This window comes from Salarias fasciatus, chromosome 19 (genome assembly GCF_902148845.1).
Source record: "Salarias fasciatus chromosome 19, fSalaFa1.1, whole genome shotgun sequence".
Lineage (NCBI taxonomy): Eukaryota > Metazoa > Chordata > Actinopteri > Blenniiformes > Blenniidae > Salarias > Salarias fasciatus.
The window spans coordinates 6,667,071-6,682,792 of record NC_043763.1 but is presented as its reverse complement, the minus strand read 5'-3'; the positions used below and the strand labels follow the sequence as shown (position 1 = coordinate 6,682,792).

General features: G+C 47.3%; 1 protein-coding gene across 1 annotated transcript in view; it reads left to right on the top strand.

The window, feature by feature from the left end:
* arid1b (AT-rich interactive domain 1B) overlaps positions 1 to 9,883 on the top strand; it is a 203,333-nt gene extending 193,450 nt beyond the window's left edge. Inside the window, 8 exon segments of the mRNA XM_030117633.1 lie at positions 3,443 to 3,584; positions 3,938 to 4,107; positions 4,967 to 5,099; positions 5,210 to 5,329; positions 5,412 to 5,487; positions 5,702 to 6,437; positions 6,723 to 6,853; positions 7,342 to 9,883. Coding sequence (XP_029973493.1) covers positions 3,443 to 3,584; positions 3,938 to 4,107; positions 4,967 to 5,099; positions 5,210 to 5,329; positions 5,412 to 5,487; positions 5,702 to 6,437; positions 6,723 to 6,853; positions 7,342 to 9,231 — 3,398 coding nt within the window. The 3' untranslated portion in view covers positions 9,232 to 9,883.
* Positions 9,884 to 15,722: the final 5,839 nt, after the last annotated feature.

Genomic DNA, 15,722 nt, shown 5'->3' with positions numbered 1-15,722 from the left:
TGAAGGATCACGTCTTTAATTTGCGGCGGAGATGAGAAAAGTGACCTCTGCTTTTAAATAGACCAGCGGAGCACTTCACCTGCAGATTGCTTTTTCCTGGTGGGTGGGGAAAAAAAAAAAAAAAAAAAAAAAAAAGGCATCTGCCTCCATTAGCATACACACATAGGAAAAAGTGCACGCGACCCGATCACGAACATAAACACATTGGAATAAATTCATGTTCCCTCTCAATCATAACACTCTATTATTCATCATTCAGCGGAAGGAGATGGAAACGCCTCAATTTTATTAAAATTTCCTTCTTTAATCATCAGCTGGCTTCAGCACCGCGGATGTGAACCCAGCTACTGTCCATAAGGTTAAATAAAATTAAAACACACACTCACACACACCTTCGAGCGATTTAGAGTCACAGATGAACCTCACATGTATGTATTTTTTTAAGCTTTTTTGACTGTGAAACTTTCAACGAGGGATTCATTTTGCATTCTTTGTGGTTCGCCGTGTCCCACAGATTGTTAAAGAGAAGCTCAGATCAAATTCATTCAGGCATTTGGTTACCGCGCTGCACTTTTTACACTGAAATCAAAAATGAATGTTCCCTAACATTTTGATGTGTTGTGTGTGTGTCTTCACGATCAGTACGTACATACTGTTAATTAATCACCACATGATTTTTTTGGAGGGTTTTTTGCAGCTATTTGTGCGGGTGAAGTTGCCTTTTTACGGCAAGTTGATGGTCAGATTTCAGCCTGTAGTGAAATAGCGAGAGAGAACACCGACAAACTCACAAGTCAGATGTTCACAACATGCATCCCAGTGGGAAACCAACTTCAAGAACAAAAGTATTACCGCTGTTTTATCACTTTTTTATTAAAAATATCCATCTTTACATAATGTGTCGACATTCCACACAGAATTACACAATTTTAATATTGAAAACTTTCTGTAAGTTTATTGCAGTTTTGTGTCTCTGAAATTTCAGAAAACTGAGGGCAAAGCAGTGGGCCGCAACCCTCACTTTGGGAATCCTAGCTCTTTATTAAATTATTCACCAGTTCATAACAGAACCTCGTCTTTTAAATCACCACATAGAACAGTGCATGCTGGGAAAACTGCGATATGACCTTGAATGGTCCGGATGAAGGACTTCTGTAGATGTGAACAGATCTGGTTTAAACTCCGTCATGAGGTGAAGTCGGTCGTCTGGGTTGGTGAGCTGCAGAGACTCGGCCCCGGTTCCCGTTGAGCCGCAGCCGAGTGGCGAGCTCTCCACCTCTGCTCGCTCCCGACTGCCCCACTGACACCATGCCAGCCTATATATAGACTGACAAGCAGGGAGCCGTGTGTGTGTGTGCGCGTGCATGCGCGCGTGTGTGTGTGTGTGTGTGTGTGGGGTGATTAATGAGGACTAGAATGTAGAACGTAAACAAACTCGACCTCGCCGTCACCTTTCATTCACAAAACTGGCTCGGCTGGCTGACTTTTTTTTTTTTCTCTCCCCCCACTCTCTCTCTCCTCCCTCCTCCCCCCTTAACCACTACCACCCCTCTGGATTATGTCACCCGCTGACACACACACACGCGCGCGCACACACACATCAAACGTCAGCCACATGCTTTTCCTCGCTCACACTTTTTCCCCCCTCATCGCCTTCACTGTCATCTTTTTTCCTTCCCTCCTTCTAAATGTGGAGCAAAGGCCAGTCAAGTTCAAGCCCCCCCCCCCCTCCTCCTCCTCCTCCTCCTCCTCCTCGGTATTACGTATCTGTCTGCCCGCCTGCTCGCTCTTGAGGAATGGCATGCCTCTTAACCTCGGCTCACCCCGCCGTTGTTTGCGCCGCTGCTGCACGTGAGCGCGTGGCGTTCTCAGTCGGGGCGCGGGGACATCCCGGGAAGCGAAGAGCCCCCGACGCTCGCTGACCCTCCGCCGCCCCCTCGCCTACCTCCGCTCATCACCATGGGATAACCATCTCGCTCCCTTACGCCCCTCTCCTTCTCCTATGATGTAGAGGCAGGGGGTATCATTGAATAATTCACAATTTGCATGAATTTTTAAAGCTTAAGTCTTTCGGGGTTCTATTTTTTTTTTTTTTTTTTTCCCTCTGTTGAAGCGTGCGGTGCAGGAAAAGGCCACTACGGCTCTTCTGGAGAAAAGCTTCTGACGCTAAATGCTCATTAGGATAGTTTCGTATTCTCCCGCTCTCTCGCTCCGTCTTTGTCATCTTCTAGCAGGAACGGGCCACATTTTCCATTAAAGCTGCGTCTGAGGCTTTGAACCCCCCGGTTTCATCTGGTCGGGGGTTCTTTGTGAGGACGAATCATCGCCAGATGAATTCACAGAAATGTGGTGTCATAACAACAGAGCACACTAACCCAGTTTTAACCCCGTTTCCAGGCCCTTTGTGAGAAGATCTATCCGGAGATCCGGAGCTCTCCGCTCATTTGAAGTGATGTTTGCTTGCCGTCATCAGACAGTTCTGTTCTGGTGGCCGTGTTTGGAGAATTCACTCTTCACTCGCAGGTTATAGTCGGTTAATGCGCTCATAATTGATGACTGTTAACACGAACAGCGCTGTTCAGGCAATGACGTCTGCTTGAAAACTGTTGTGAAGCTGCTTTCTCTCCACTGTTTACTGAGCCTGAACTTTTTCATGGAAAGAGTCCAATTTTCACATCAGATTTTATTTTTCAGGTTTATCTCAGCTGTTTAGTTGCTGCGTCTTATTGTTAATTCGTCATTCAGACCTGTGAGGTCTGCAGAGAGCGTGCTCCTCCGGTGAGAGTGAAGTGTCTGCAATTCATAACACTAAACTTTTATTAATGGCTAATAAAGTCAAACAGACCAAAACAAGACATTTCCACTGTTTTCAGCTAACAGATGTAACCTCCTCTGACCTTAATCAGTGAATCAGTCAATAAACTGGCCCACACACTGCTCACAGCTCAGATGCACCGCAGAAATACTACAATAATACTCAGCTGTGTGGCGTCACCGAGACAGACAATGCAAACGTTACTTTTCCAAGTAGCTAATTACTTTGATTCTCAGCGACTGCTGTAGTCATTTGCTGATTGCTGCAGTTTGTAAAACCCGGCGGAGCTCGACCTACACAAATCAGACACCGAGTGAACCGTATTCTGTTTAAGTGGCCGCTGCGTCCCGCCCCCTCCCCCTCCTGTTCCGCTCATCCTGGTGTCAAGGCTGTTTGCTCGGGCTCAGTTCCCAGGTAGGGGCATCACTGTGAGTGCTTTGGCCTTAAGCCCAAACTTATCTCCCTAACGCAGCACCTCACTGGAGTGAAATCCCGCTTTGGCTGCTTCGACTCAAACCTGCCCGGAGATCCGATCTGAAGCGGCGGTGGGTGGGGGTGTTGGCCCGGCGGTCTGAATGTGTAACGATTCCCGCTGTGAGGTTCAGCGGTGCTTCTGTCTTCTTCCAGCGAACTCCGGCGGCTCCCTGCAGGGCCCACAGACGCCGCAGTCCTCCGGCAGCAGCTCCACGGCGGAAGCAGGAGGCGACCTGAAGCCCCCCACACCCGCCACCACCCCTCTGGGGCAGGTCACCCCGCTGCCCCCCAACAGGTACCCCACACACACCCAGACTCCTGCCGGAGCACGGTTGCTGCTGCTTCAACAAGATCTGGTTCAGTATCATTCATGCTTTTCCACTACTGCCACTGGCCTTTCTGAAAATCTATTAGTGAATATATTCCACCACTAATTACTTAATTTTGATACAATCATTCCATTTTTAACAGTTTCTAGCTCTGCTAACCAAGATGCTAAATCCAACCAGTAATGAAATAATGACCAATAACTGCAGGGCCACATCCGGGGCATCACAGTGACCAGGTCTGCTGTGAGTCATGTCCTCCTGTATGTTTAATACAAGGTGTGTGCTTGTTTGTTTGTTTGTTTGTGTGTTTGTCCTGCAGGAGCAGTGTGAGCATACAGGACCCCTTCTCTGAGGTGAGCGACCCGGCCTTCCAGAAGCGGGCGCCCACGCTGCCCCCCTCCGCCCCCTACCAGCAGGGCCTCAGCATGCCGGACATGATGATGAGGATGCAGTACGACGCCAAGGACCCCTTCGCCGGGATGAGGAAGAGTGAGTGAAGCGCACAGTCCGACCCCTCTCCAAGCGAAAACCCTGATTGTTGTTTTTATTGTGTTGCTACGAAAATCTTTAACAAACTGGCATGAAGCATTGAAAATAAAACATTTGGATTTGAAACTTCATCCTCCAACTTTCCAGAAACCCACATGGCTCTTTGTGAAATCGGCTTCTTGTATCCCAAAGCCTTTGTCTTTTATCTGTCTCGCTGGTCTAATTGATTGTCTAGTCACCGTGTCATCTCAGATCAGGACAGATGTGTGTGTTTGTGTGTGTGTGTGTGTGTGTATGTGTGCGTGTGCGCGCTCCACCGTCAGAGCTATGAAAGGAGATGAGAACTGTTTGCTACACCACACATCCCTTTACGGGAAAAACACACCAGCCCGTCTGATGTTCTTGTAGCTTAGCCCTCGTCTCATCCTAACTTTGTTCATCCTTTTCATCCTCCTCGTTTTCAACCTTTCATCCTCTCCACCCCGCTGAGAAGCACCTGTTTTGACCAACTCGTGTGGTTCAGGTTTTCAGAACAAACAGGAGTTTTAGAAAGAATGGCGGCTCCTCTGAAGGCTGAGGAGAATGGAGCCTGAATGAATAATATGGTGGATGTTAGCTGCATAACAACACTCCCAGCCTCAGAACAATAGCTCTAATCAGGGGAGGCAGAGAATATTCGTGGAGGGATGCTGCCACCTGCTGGCAAGCAGCATGTACAGTTACTGCACTCAGAGGATCACTTTAGGATGTCTTTTAAAAACCCCACATCATCAGTTTGTAGTTTTTAGATTCTGCAACAGTTGTTTTTATCTTCTAACAACTTAACCTATAATGTCGTCTTTCTAACCTTTGTCCTCAGTGGCAGGAGCAGATCCATATATGCCCAGCCAGATGCCCGGAGGGGGCATGCAGGACATGTATGGTCGGCCCCCCTCCGCCCTGAGCATGAGCCAAAGGTCGCAGTATCCATACGGTCCAGCTTATGACAGGAGGTGAGCACAGGAAGCACCCAGAGACGGTGATGAAGCTGGAAGTACACTTTCATTTCGTTGTTAGAATAAAAGGAAGACAGCAAAGAAGATGAATTCTTTTTCCTCCTCAGACCGGATCACGTGATGGGCATGGAGGGGACGATGGGCCCCCCCGGGAGTCAGAACAACATGGGACCTTCCAACAGCGAGGGCAGCATGTATTCTCCCAGCAGATACCCTTCACAGCAGAGGTCAGTGTATCTGTGTGTGTTTGCGTGTTTGTGAGTGTGTGTGCGCATGTGGGATCTTCACCTCTTGTTTCCTCCGTTTCAGACACGACGGCTACGGTCAGCAGTATCCCAGCATGCCGTACGGGATGCATCCCTCGGGGATGTACCCACAGCAGCAGGTCAGAGTCGACACTGTTAGTCTCTACTGGAGACATTAAAGTGCTGTAGATTAATCTCTGACAGATCTCCTTCAATTATAAAAAACTTTGAACATTGTAAAAAAAAAAATATAAATGGCTGCCATGATAAATAAATGAGCCTCAGTCATCAGATATTTGTTATAATAATAATAATAATAATAATAATAATAACATATCTTACTTTTTTTTTCAGGGTTATAAGCGACCGATGGATGGAATGTACGGCCCCCCACCCAAGAGACACGAGAGTGACATGTACGCCATGCAGTACACCAACCAGCAGCCAGACATGTACAACCACTACGGCGGCGGGTACTCAGGTCCCGACCACCGGCCGCTGCAGGGACAGTTCCCCTACCCGTACCCCCGCGACAGGATGGCCCCCTCCGGACAGAGTCAGCATGGCATGATGGGTGGGGGTCCCACGCCCAATCACGCCGCCGACGGTCCCAACATGTGGCCGTCCAGAACGGAGCTGGGCTACCCGTATTCCGGCAGGCAGGGGCCGCCCTCGCAGATGCCGCCGTACGGCGCCATCGGCAGGGACGACCTGGACGGGCGGCCTGGGCAGGAGCAGTGGCACCGCCAGTCCCCCTACATGTCTTCGTCGGGGGGGATGCCCCCTTTGTCCTCGCGCCAGCCGTCGTCGTATTCCAACTCCCCGTCCATGGCCAACCACCTGCCCAGGGCTCCCAGCCCGGGGGCGTTCCAGCGCTCCATGGACTCCAGAATGTCCCCCAGCAAAGCGGCGTTTATGTCCCAAATGAAGATGCCTAAGCCCGGGATGGGCATGATGGGATCGCAGGGCGGCGGCCCCATCGGGCAGTTCCCCCCCAACCTGAGGAGGGACCTCAACTATCCGCCAGGGTCAGTGGAGGCAACCCTGCCCCTCCTGAAGCCGCGACGCAAGCTCACCTCAAAGGACAGTGGTAAGACCGAGTCCCTGTCAGCCGGGAAATCACGGTTTTTATCTTCTAATCGCAACAGAATCGTGGTACAGAACATTTTCAGCATGTTGGCTCAGTTTTGGCTGCGCAGTCAGAGCCAAATTACAGGTAGAGTTAGCACCACATGAGGTAAATTTTATGAAAAGAACTGCGCTGATCGACACTGTTTAAAGTCCCTTTTATGTCCGGGACAAAGTCTGATCTCCAGGTTTTTTTTTTTTTTTGTTTTTCTGTTCAAAAATAAAATCTTGCTGCTTTTTTTCCCAGGAACGCCTGAGGCCTGGCGCGTGATGATGTCTCTGAAGTCAGGCCTGCTGGCGGAGAGCACGTGGGCTCTGGACACCATCAACATCCTGCTGTACGACGACAGCACCGTGGGCTCCTTCAACCTCTCCCAGGTAAAACCGGCGTGACGTCTGTTGATCACTGACGACGGTCTCTAGAGATCCAGTCCATCCATACTTGGCCCGGTGTACTGAGATTATGAGGCAAATACATCCGTGCTTGAGTTTGCATGTGTTTTGCAGGCGAATTCCTCAGAATAGCAGCACGAGTGCAAACAGGAGTATTCAGATTTAAGGATTTGCATGCACTGGCGTCCGTTCTGCTGCACACCGTCACTCCCATGTTCACTGGCTTGTATTGGATGGTGGTTAAGAAAGATTAGTGTTTGAAGAAAAAAAGATCAAAGTCCACCTTTCAAACGTGGTATAAACTGACCCGATATTGAACACTGCATGCATTTTGAGATGCAGTAATCACTTTATGTGTTGTACACACTCCTCCCATGATTGCACTGAAACACACACGCCTGATGTATTTGTGTTATCCAGGGTGAATTCGGGACAACAGTATCAGATATCTTTATCTTTCTTTGTCTGACCAGCTGCCCGGGTTCCTGGAGCTCATTGTGGAGTACTTCCGCCGTTGCCTGATTGAAATCTTTGGCATCTTGGAAGAGTTTGAAGTGGGAACCGTGAATCCAAAAAGCCTCCCGGGTCCTGATTGTGTCCAGAAGGAGGGACCAGCTGCAGAGCGGGAGACCGGCTCAGCAGTGCAGCCCGACCCCGAGTCCTCCTCCTCCTCCTCCTCCTCCTCCTCTTCCTCCTCTTCCTCATCTGTCTCCTCCTCCTCTTCTTCGTCTTCATCTTCAGCAGCAGCAGAGACTCCAGTGGAGCAGGCAGGAAGTGTCCCAGAGGAAACTCCGCCGGCCCCCGCAGAACCCGCCGATATGAGCGGCGAGAGGAAAGAGTCAGACACGAACGTGAAAAAGGAGGATGTGGACGGAGTAAAGGAAGGAAAGAAGGAGGAGGAGAGTGAAAAGGGGCCGGAGGAAAAGGAGGAGTCCGCTGACCGGCCCGCGGCAGAGTCGGAACCTAAACCTCAACAAGCCAGCAAATATGATAAGCTCCCCATCAAGATAGTTCACAAGGAGGACCGGCCGGAAGACGTGACCGAGCGCCTGGGTTACGTCACGCAGTTCAGCAGTGGGCTGCTGCACTGGCAGGCGGGCGGAGGCGACTCCACCGCACACATCCAGATGCACTTCGAACCTCGGAGCGAGCCGCCCGCCAGGGTGGAGGAGAAGCCGGGCGTCCAGGACAAAGAGGAGGGCGGGACGGACTCCGAGAAGAAAGAGCTGCTCAAACATATCACTGCGACCATCGACGACGTCCTGTGCGCCCGGGTGGACGCCCTGTCCTACTCCCACCCGGCGCGCTCCCTGCCGTCGTACCCCTTCAGGGTGCATTCGGACGGGGAGCGGGACCACATCACGCTGCTGGAGGACGAGCCGCGCTGCCTGGACGAGGCGCCGCTCTCCACCGCCTCCTCCTGGCAGGACTCGCTGTCCAAGCGCTGCCTGTGCGTCTCCAACATCGTGCGGAGTCTGTCCTTCATCCCCGGGAACGACCTGGACATGTCGCGCCACCCCGCCCTGGTCCTGCTCCTGGGCCGGCTGCTCCTGCTGCACCACCTGCACCCGGAGCGGAACCGCCGCCCCCCCAGCTACCAGAGGGACGAGCAGCAGGAGCGCGGGCTGTCGTCCGGCCGGGAGGAGTGGTGGTGGGAGTGTCTGGGTCTGCTCAGGGAGAACGCCATGGTCACGCTCGCCAACATCGCCGGCCAGCTGGACCTCTCCACCTACTCCGACACGATCTGCCTCCCCATCCTGGACGGCCTCCTCCACTGGATGGTTTGCCCCTCGGCCGAGGCGCAGGACCCCTTCCCGTCGGCGGCGCCGCACTCGCCGCTGTCGCCCCAGAAGCTGGTGCTGGAGTGCCTCTGCAAGCTGAGCATCCAGGAGGGCAACGTGGACCTGCTGCTGGCCACGCCGCCCTTCTCCCGGCAGGAGAAGCTCTTCGCGGTGCTGGTGCGCTACGTGGGCCAGAGGAAGGCGCAGGTGTACCGGGAGATGGCGGTGGCCGTGCTCGCCCACCTGGCGCAAGGAGACCCCACGGCGGCGCGCGCCATCGCCATGCAGAAGGGCAGCGTGGGTAATTTGGTGGGCTTCCTGGAGGACGGCGTCAGCATGGCGCAATACCAGCAGAACCCTCACAGCCTGCTGCACATGGGGCACCCCCCGATGGACCCCCCCAGCATAAACATGATGTGCCGGGCGGCCAAAGGCCTGTTAGCGATGGCGAAAGTGGAGGAGAACAAGACAGAGTTCGTGCTTTACGAAAGCAGATTATTAGACATCTCCATTTCTTCGGTGCTCAACGCAGGAGTGGTTTCCATTATTTGCCAAGTTCTGTTTCACTTGGGGAAATTATGACAGGAGGAGAGGCCGGACTCCCGCAGCAGACACTGAGGAGAGCCAGAGATCTCTGTGGTTTTTTTTCTATTTTTATTTATCAAAATGACAGAAAATGTTTGTGTTTTTTTAAAAGGAATATCCACGTAAATAAAGTGTCTCTATATATGTATAGCTTCTGGGCCCTGTCAAATGAAAACAAAAAAAAACAACAAAAAAAAAAAAGGAGAGAAAAGAAAAAACAAAGCGGGTTTGGGATTTGAAAGCTCATTTTAATACAAATATTTAATACCTGCTGGTGTTGGATTGCTACGTTTGATATTTTTGTTGGGCGTTTGTTTGCGTTTGTTTACTTTTTCAGCCAAAGCTGCCACCAGACGTTGGTGCTGAATTAACGTGGTTCCTTTTGAGGTCGACGAGATGTTTTTCAGTTTTATAAATGCTTAATATACTCATCAACATTTTGTTAATGGAGAGTATTTATTTAAAAATGTGACACTGTACAGTAGTTTGAACCTTTTTGCCAACGGTGGTGCGGGGGGGGCCGGGGGGAGGGAGCAACACTGACTTTTTCAAATTGAAACGTATATGTCTCCGTCGCTGGAAGATAACATTGTGCAATAGGACTGGAGAGAGAACCAGTGGTCCCTGTTTTTCGGAAACAGGATGGAAACGTTCAGAGAGGCCTGCAGCGTGCGCTGTGGGCCACCAGGAGGCAGCATCGCACCAGCCAATCAACACACGAGAAAAGAAGTGTCTAATTTATCAATCATAGCCTCAATGACTCTCACAGATGAACTTTGTGTTTCCGAAGCACTCGTGTTATGTCTGTATTTTTTCATCACTGTGTATATAAACTGTTGTACAATGACGCACACTCTTTCTTTTGGTCTCTATCGAGCATCGCAGGAGATGGGACTTTCTGGCTATTATAACAAATGCTTTTATTGTTGGTAAAATTTGGTATTGTTATTATACATATTTTGTTAATGGGGTCAGATATTTGAACATGGCAGATGTACCTGATGTTTCAATGTAAAAAAAAAAAAAAAAACGAAGAAAAAAAACAAGAAAAAAAAATTCCTGTATGCATTGTATTATAGCTGAGAAAACAATCGCTTTGGTAATCAAACATGGAAGTGCCAGGGTGAGAGGAGAACTGAGTGAGGCTACATGAGAACACTGATCACACTTCTGTTCCTTTACTGTCCTCCATTTATGTCAACGGGCATATTTTTGGAATCGACGTCACGCTCTAAAAGAAACATGTGAAAAGATGTTCAAAATGTCCCATTGTAAAAAAAAAAAGAAGAAGAAGACGAAATCGCCTTTTTTCGTATGACTCCACGTCTCTTTTGATTCAGTAAACACATTTATACTCTGTGCTGCACATGTCACGAATAAATGTACGATGAACATCGTTACGCACTGGAGACGTTGCATTATGTCCAGACAATCTTAGGCCAATAAAACAGACATCAACTGCTTACCCTCAATGTCTTTCATTGATTTCACTCAACAAGGTGTCACCAGAGAGCCCATCACTGCTGAATAAAAGCACACACACACGCACACACGCACACACTCACTGACACCTAAAAGTAACTTATCTCCACCTCAAACGCATGAAAAACCATCAAAATCACTTTCCACGCTACAAAGTGGCGCCAGCTGTTCAGCCTCCCCGGGAAAATTCTCAGACTTTCCAGAGGACACCTGGTCAAGGATCCTTCAACATCTGGCCAGATGGGATCAGGAATCGAACCACCAACACAGGAACAAGGAAGAGTTGCCCACATCAGAGAGGAAAGACAGAAATAGCTCTGGTTTTATGAATGTATATGTTTCAGCTGCAATCAGACACCCCAGTATTTGAAGCACATTTGCTCAAATTTACTGTAAAGATTAAATTTTCTAGGAGTAACGGCTTTTGGGTCAGTTCATAAAAGTTGTGCAATTATCCTTTCAGAAAATTTCAATTAGTTAATGTCCTTCAATTAATTCATAAGGGGTTTCCACATCGCCGAAGTCAGAAGCATAAAAAAGTCAACTAGATGCACCTCTGCTGCCAGAAACGTGCATGTGACAGAAAAATAAAATGAAAATGAAAATACAGCAGCTGGTGTGAAAACAAGTGACAAGAGAAAGGACACTGTTATCTTTGTATTTGTTGCAGATCCTATTGGATCGCAATATTCAGACACATGATCTCATGTGAACTTAATATTATGCATCACTAATAAATGTTTTTATAGGGATTCTGTCAGTTGATTGAAATTAATAGTTTGTCAGTGGGATAGTATGAAGTGTTGATGTCCAATTTAGTCAAATTTTTCATGCATTAAAGAAATTCTGATCATGCACTTCTTAGAGTGTTTTCTGCAAAACATAAATAAATGTTAAGATGTAAGATAGTAGATTTGCAGTACCACTCTGTCCCACATGGTGGTACGATGAGACACATCGTGGTCCAGGAAAAGAACAACAAACAGCTACTGTATGCTAAAGTTTGTGAAGCGTTATAATAAACGTGCTTTATCACGTGATTTTATGATTAATCACCATCATAAAAGTTTATCATAAGTATTCATCATGAAGTCTGAATGATAAAAATCCTTTCACGTCTGCTTCATCTCTGTTCAGGTAACTGATAATACAGAAACGAAACCCCAAATTTCAACTGTTTTTATCTTGCAGTGTGTGTTGAGCAGGAAATAATCCAGCCAGGCATAATTTCTATCAGCACCTGCTGTAAAGTGGTCACTGATCAGACGCTCAGCTCTCCATCCTCATTCCACTCATCCAACTCTTCATCCTGTCATCACTGCCAGGCTAAAACATTCAGCTTTACGTGACTATGCGGAAGCTAATTTAGTTTCTGATTACAAACTGTGTGTTAATAGTCATGTCAGACTGTGTGTGTGAGTTGATCAGCTGTGTCAGTCTTCTTTCTTGTACAATATCTGTACTTGTCCTTCAGGGTTCAGTTTTGTTAGCTCAATGCAAACTTTTCTGAGCAGATCTTACAAGAAGCTGCTGCCCGAGTAGCGCTTCCTGTTTGCATGTTCTCATCGTGCACTGGGGGTTCGTCCCGGTGTGTTTTCCCTGTGGCGAACTGCTGACGTCTTCAGGTTTTGTGTTGACTCTCCACCTTCTGATCGTGTTTCCATGCTTTTGGCATCACATCATAAACAACACTCAGTTAGATGTTTCTCAGCGTAAGATAAATGAGGAGCATATTTTCATTCTCACTTTCAGGAATCGCTCCTCTAATTGCATCTCCAGTCTGGTGTTTCTCATTATTTCTCTTCTTTAATTGCAGATGGCTGTTTGGTCTTTTTAATGAAAGCATGGAAGTGGTTTTGAGAGTAAACACAAACATTCATTTAAAGAAGCTAAAAATACTCTCTCTCTCTCTCTCACACACACACACACACACATCTGTAGTCTGTCTGTATTCTGGAGTCCTTCACTTTAACTTTGAATGTTGTCAAGAAAAACTCATTCTGTTATGTTTGTGTTTATTATATTAATAGGCGACCTCTCTTTGAGGAATGTCACACTGAAATGTGAAATTCACTCTCAAATTAGGAGTCATCTTTCATTTATCTATTGGGAAAGTTCTTCCTGTTCTGGCTTGCTGTATTTCTGAGCAACAAAGAGATGCTGCACCCTGCTGGGATGTGTTTAACTGGCTGATATTTGTTCAGAGTGGCTGTAAAATCACGAGATAATCCTTAAAACCGTCATAAAACAAGTTTTTTTGTGAGGTGAAACTGGAGCTAATAAAACTTCTGCTTTTCAAACATCGTTTAAATCAAAGGCTTCTTGAATCCATTCGTCATGAGGGAGAATAGCAGGTCCTATTTTAAGCTGCGTTTAATAATAGCATTCCTGAGACTGACAACAAAGCCATTAAACAGTCTCCACGAAGGCCGCGTTTCTCGGAACGATTATGTCCTGGCTGCAGAGAGCCGCAATCACTCAACTTCATATGACTGACACCTTCAAATTAATTCCATCTTTCCCGTGGAGCGGGTAACAGTTTGACTGAAGCCTGGAGATGATGGATTTGGATTTTTGGGTTTGTCTGCTGCGCGTTCGTTCCAAACACATCCCACCTCGGAGTGTTTCTCGGTTTCCGCCTGTCATTAGGAGTTTGAGCAGAAAGTGGGTTGCTGTACTTTTTTGGCGATGGAGGATGCGTTTCACGTAGGCAGCCGACCGCAGGAGAAAAAAACCTCCCACACTCCCGTGCCTCTGAAACGCTGAGTCACGGAGGCTCTGACAGGATGGATGTGGTGGCTGGGAGGGAGCGGCGGCCGGCCCGGGTACGCTGGCCTGCTGCCTCTCACTGTCACGTAGGAAGATGAAGAATGAGCAATCGGATCAAAACAAAAGACATGACGCTGACCTTTACAGTATCTTACTATATAAGTTTGGACACAGTGATGTGTGTGAAGAGAACTTCAGAAAGAAACGCCGCAAGAAAAGATTGACTTACTGTAGGTCTGCTGTCACTACCTTGAGAGAGAACAACTTTCTGTGGAAAGTGTGTGAATGCCTAAAAGATCACATTAACAACTGAAATCAGAGGTCCTTGAAGCGGCCTAGGATTGCTGAGGAGGGTAGGCGTTATTTATTACTCTCACCCCACAACATATGAAAACACTGTTAAATTCAGAGCAGCTGGTAATTGTTCTGTGTTGTGTTGTGTCTAATTTAACTAAAACAATAGAAAACAGTGGATAAATCACAATAGTCAACTCGCAGTGACTTTTACGGCGGGCATCTCGCAGGCCGCCTCTGTCCCGCAGGCCGTGTGTTTGACAATCCGGCTGCACGGAGTGTTTCGGCCTCTTGATGAGGCTGTGATTACGCTGTGCTCCTTCATCCGGTCCAGCTTTCTAAACGAACCGGCGCTGCCTGGATGAGGCCTTGGCAGGATGTGATTCAGGCCCATGTTGCTCTTGGATTCCAACTCAAAGGGCCGATCATGTCCACCCGTTTCCCAACACAAACACGGCCTCGGCCATATGTCACCGCGCTGCTCAACAAGCCCCGCTGTCAAGGAATCATCGTGGATGGCTTACAGACCTTTAGAAACCATTAAAACATCCTCAGATTTAAAGGAGCATGTGAAAACTGGCAGCTGCTCGTGTTCGCCGACACACACCCTGACATGACCGCTTCCTCAGGAATGCCACATTGTGGGCTAACTTCCAGGGTTTCATTTCCGATCTGATGAGTTTATTAAAGTTCAGTTTCATTTATAGTAGATATAGAAAAAAACAAAACATTTCTACATGAGCAAGTATAGATATACACATGATAGAGGAGTGGAGGAGCAAGCTTAGATTATTTTGCTCAGAATCATATCTTTTATTTAAAGCTCACATGGTTCTAATAAGTGACTGTTTTTCCTCAACGCCAGGGAATATAGCGTATGCTTTTGTGTTTTCTTTGATAATGATATCCCAATTTGTAATCTTTGAACAAAGGGGACACTGACGTTAAAGGGAAAGGGAGAAACTACAGGTTTGTAACATATGAATTTAGGAAGAGTGAAAAGAGGAAACTGAGTTCATGCAATCTGCCTGAAATCTCCACTAAGTCCAGCTTTTATCAGCCAAATGTATTGGCAGGACATTAAAGTGAAGCAGGAATCCATGTTTTCCCTCCTCGCCTTATGTTTCAATCTAAACAATTAAATCTTCTCCCAGTCTGCTTGTGTGTGTGTGTGTGTGTGTGTGTGTGTGTGTGTGTGTGTGTAGGAGGACTGCTGACAGAGGAACTGGAGGCTGGTAGTGAAATCATCTGTGCTAATCGAGCTGAACAGGAATTTGCATCACTGGTTATAAAAAAAGTCAATATGATGTTCTAATTGGGGTATCCCAGAGTTTAATATCTAATTTAATACACAATTATATTTGTGTTACCCGTCTGACAATGTGTTCAGAAGGCAGCAGTATAGATAGTCGTCCCAACGTGCTGTGGCGGAGAAGAAGACAGAACACGCACGTTGAGCTGATGTAACTCCATATAGGAAGGTTTATTCTTCACAGAAATCAGATGTCGAATCGATCAAGACATCATCTTCAATCCCATTTCTGTTATATTGATCATCACATCCTTTTAACAATCTGAATTTGTCACATCTCAATAACTCAACATATCTGAAGAAGAATCATTTTATCAATATAACAAAAATCATGAACTTGTTTCTCTTATATACACAAATCAATTCACTTAAATCAACTACTATGAACTTTGCCTATTTATTCCCTACATGTTGATTATCACATATAACACAGTTTAAACAAGCTGACCAGACAATGCATTTCCCCCTAATGGTGCCTTCAACATAATATTTCTCTCATCTTTACTCTCATCTCCACGATGATATTTCTAACCTGGTATCCACCACACCGTTCACATTAGCAAAATCATAGTGTAAGAACAGTTTCCCAAAGATGTAAAGTAAATAACATTTGATAATCTCAGCCGTTTCT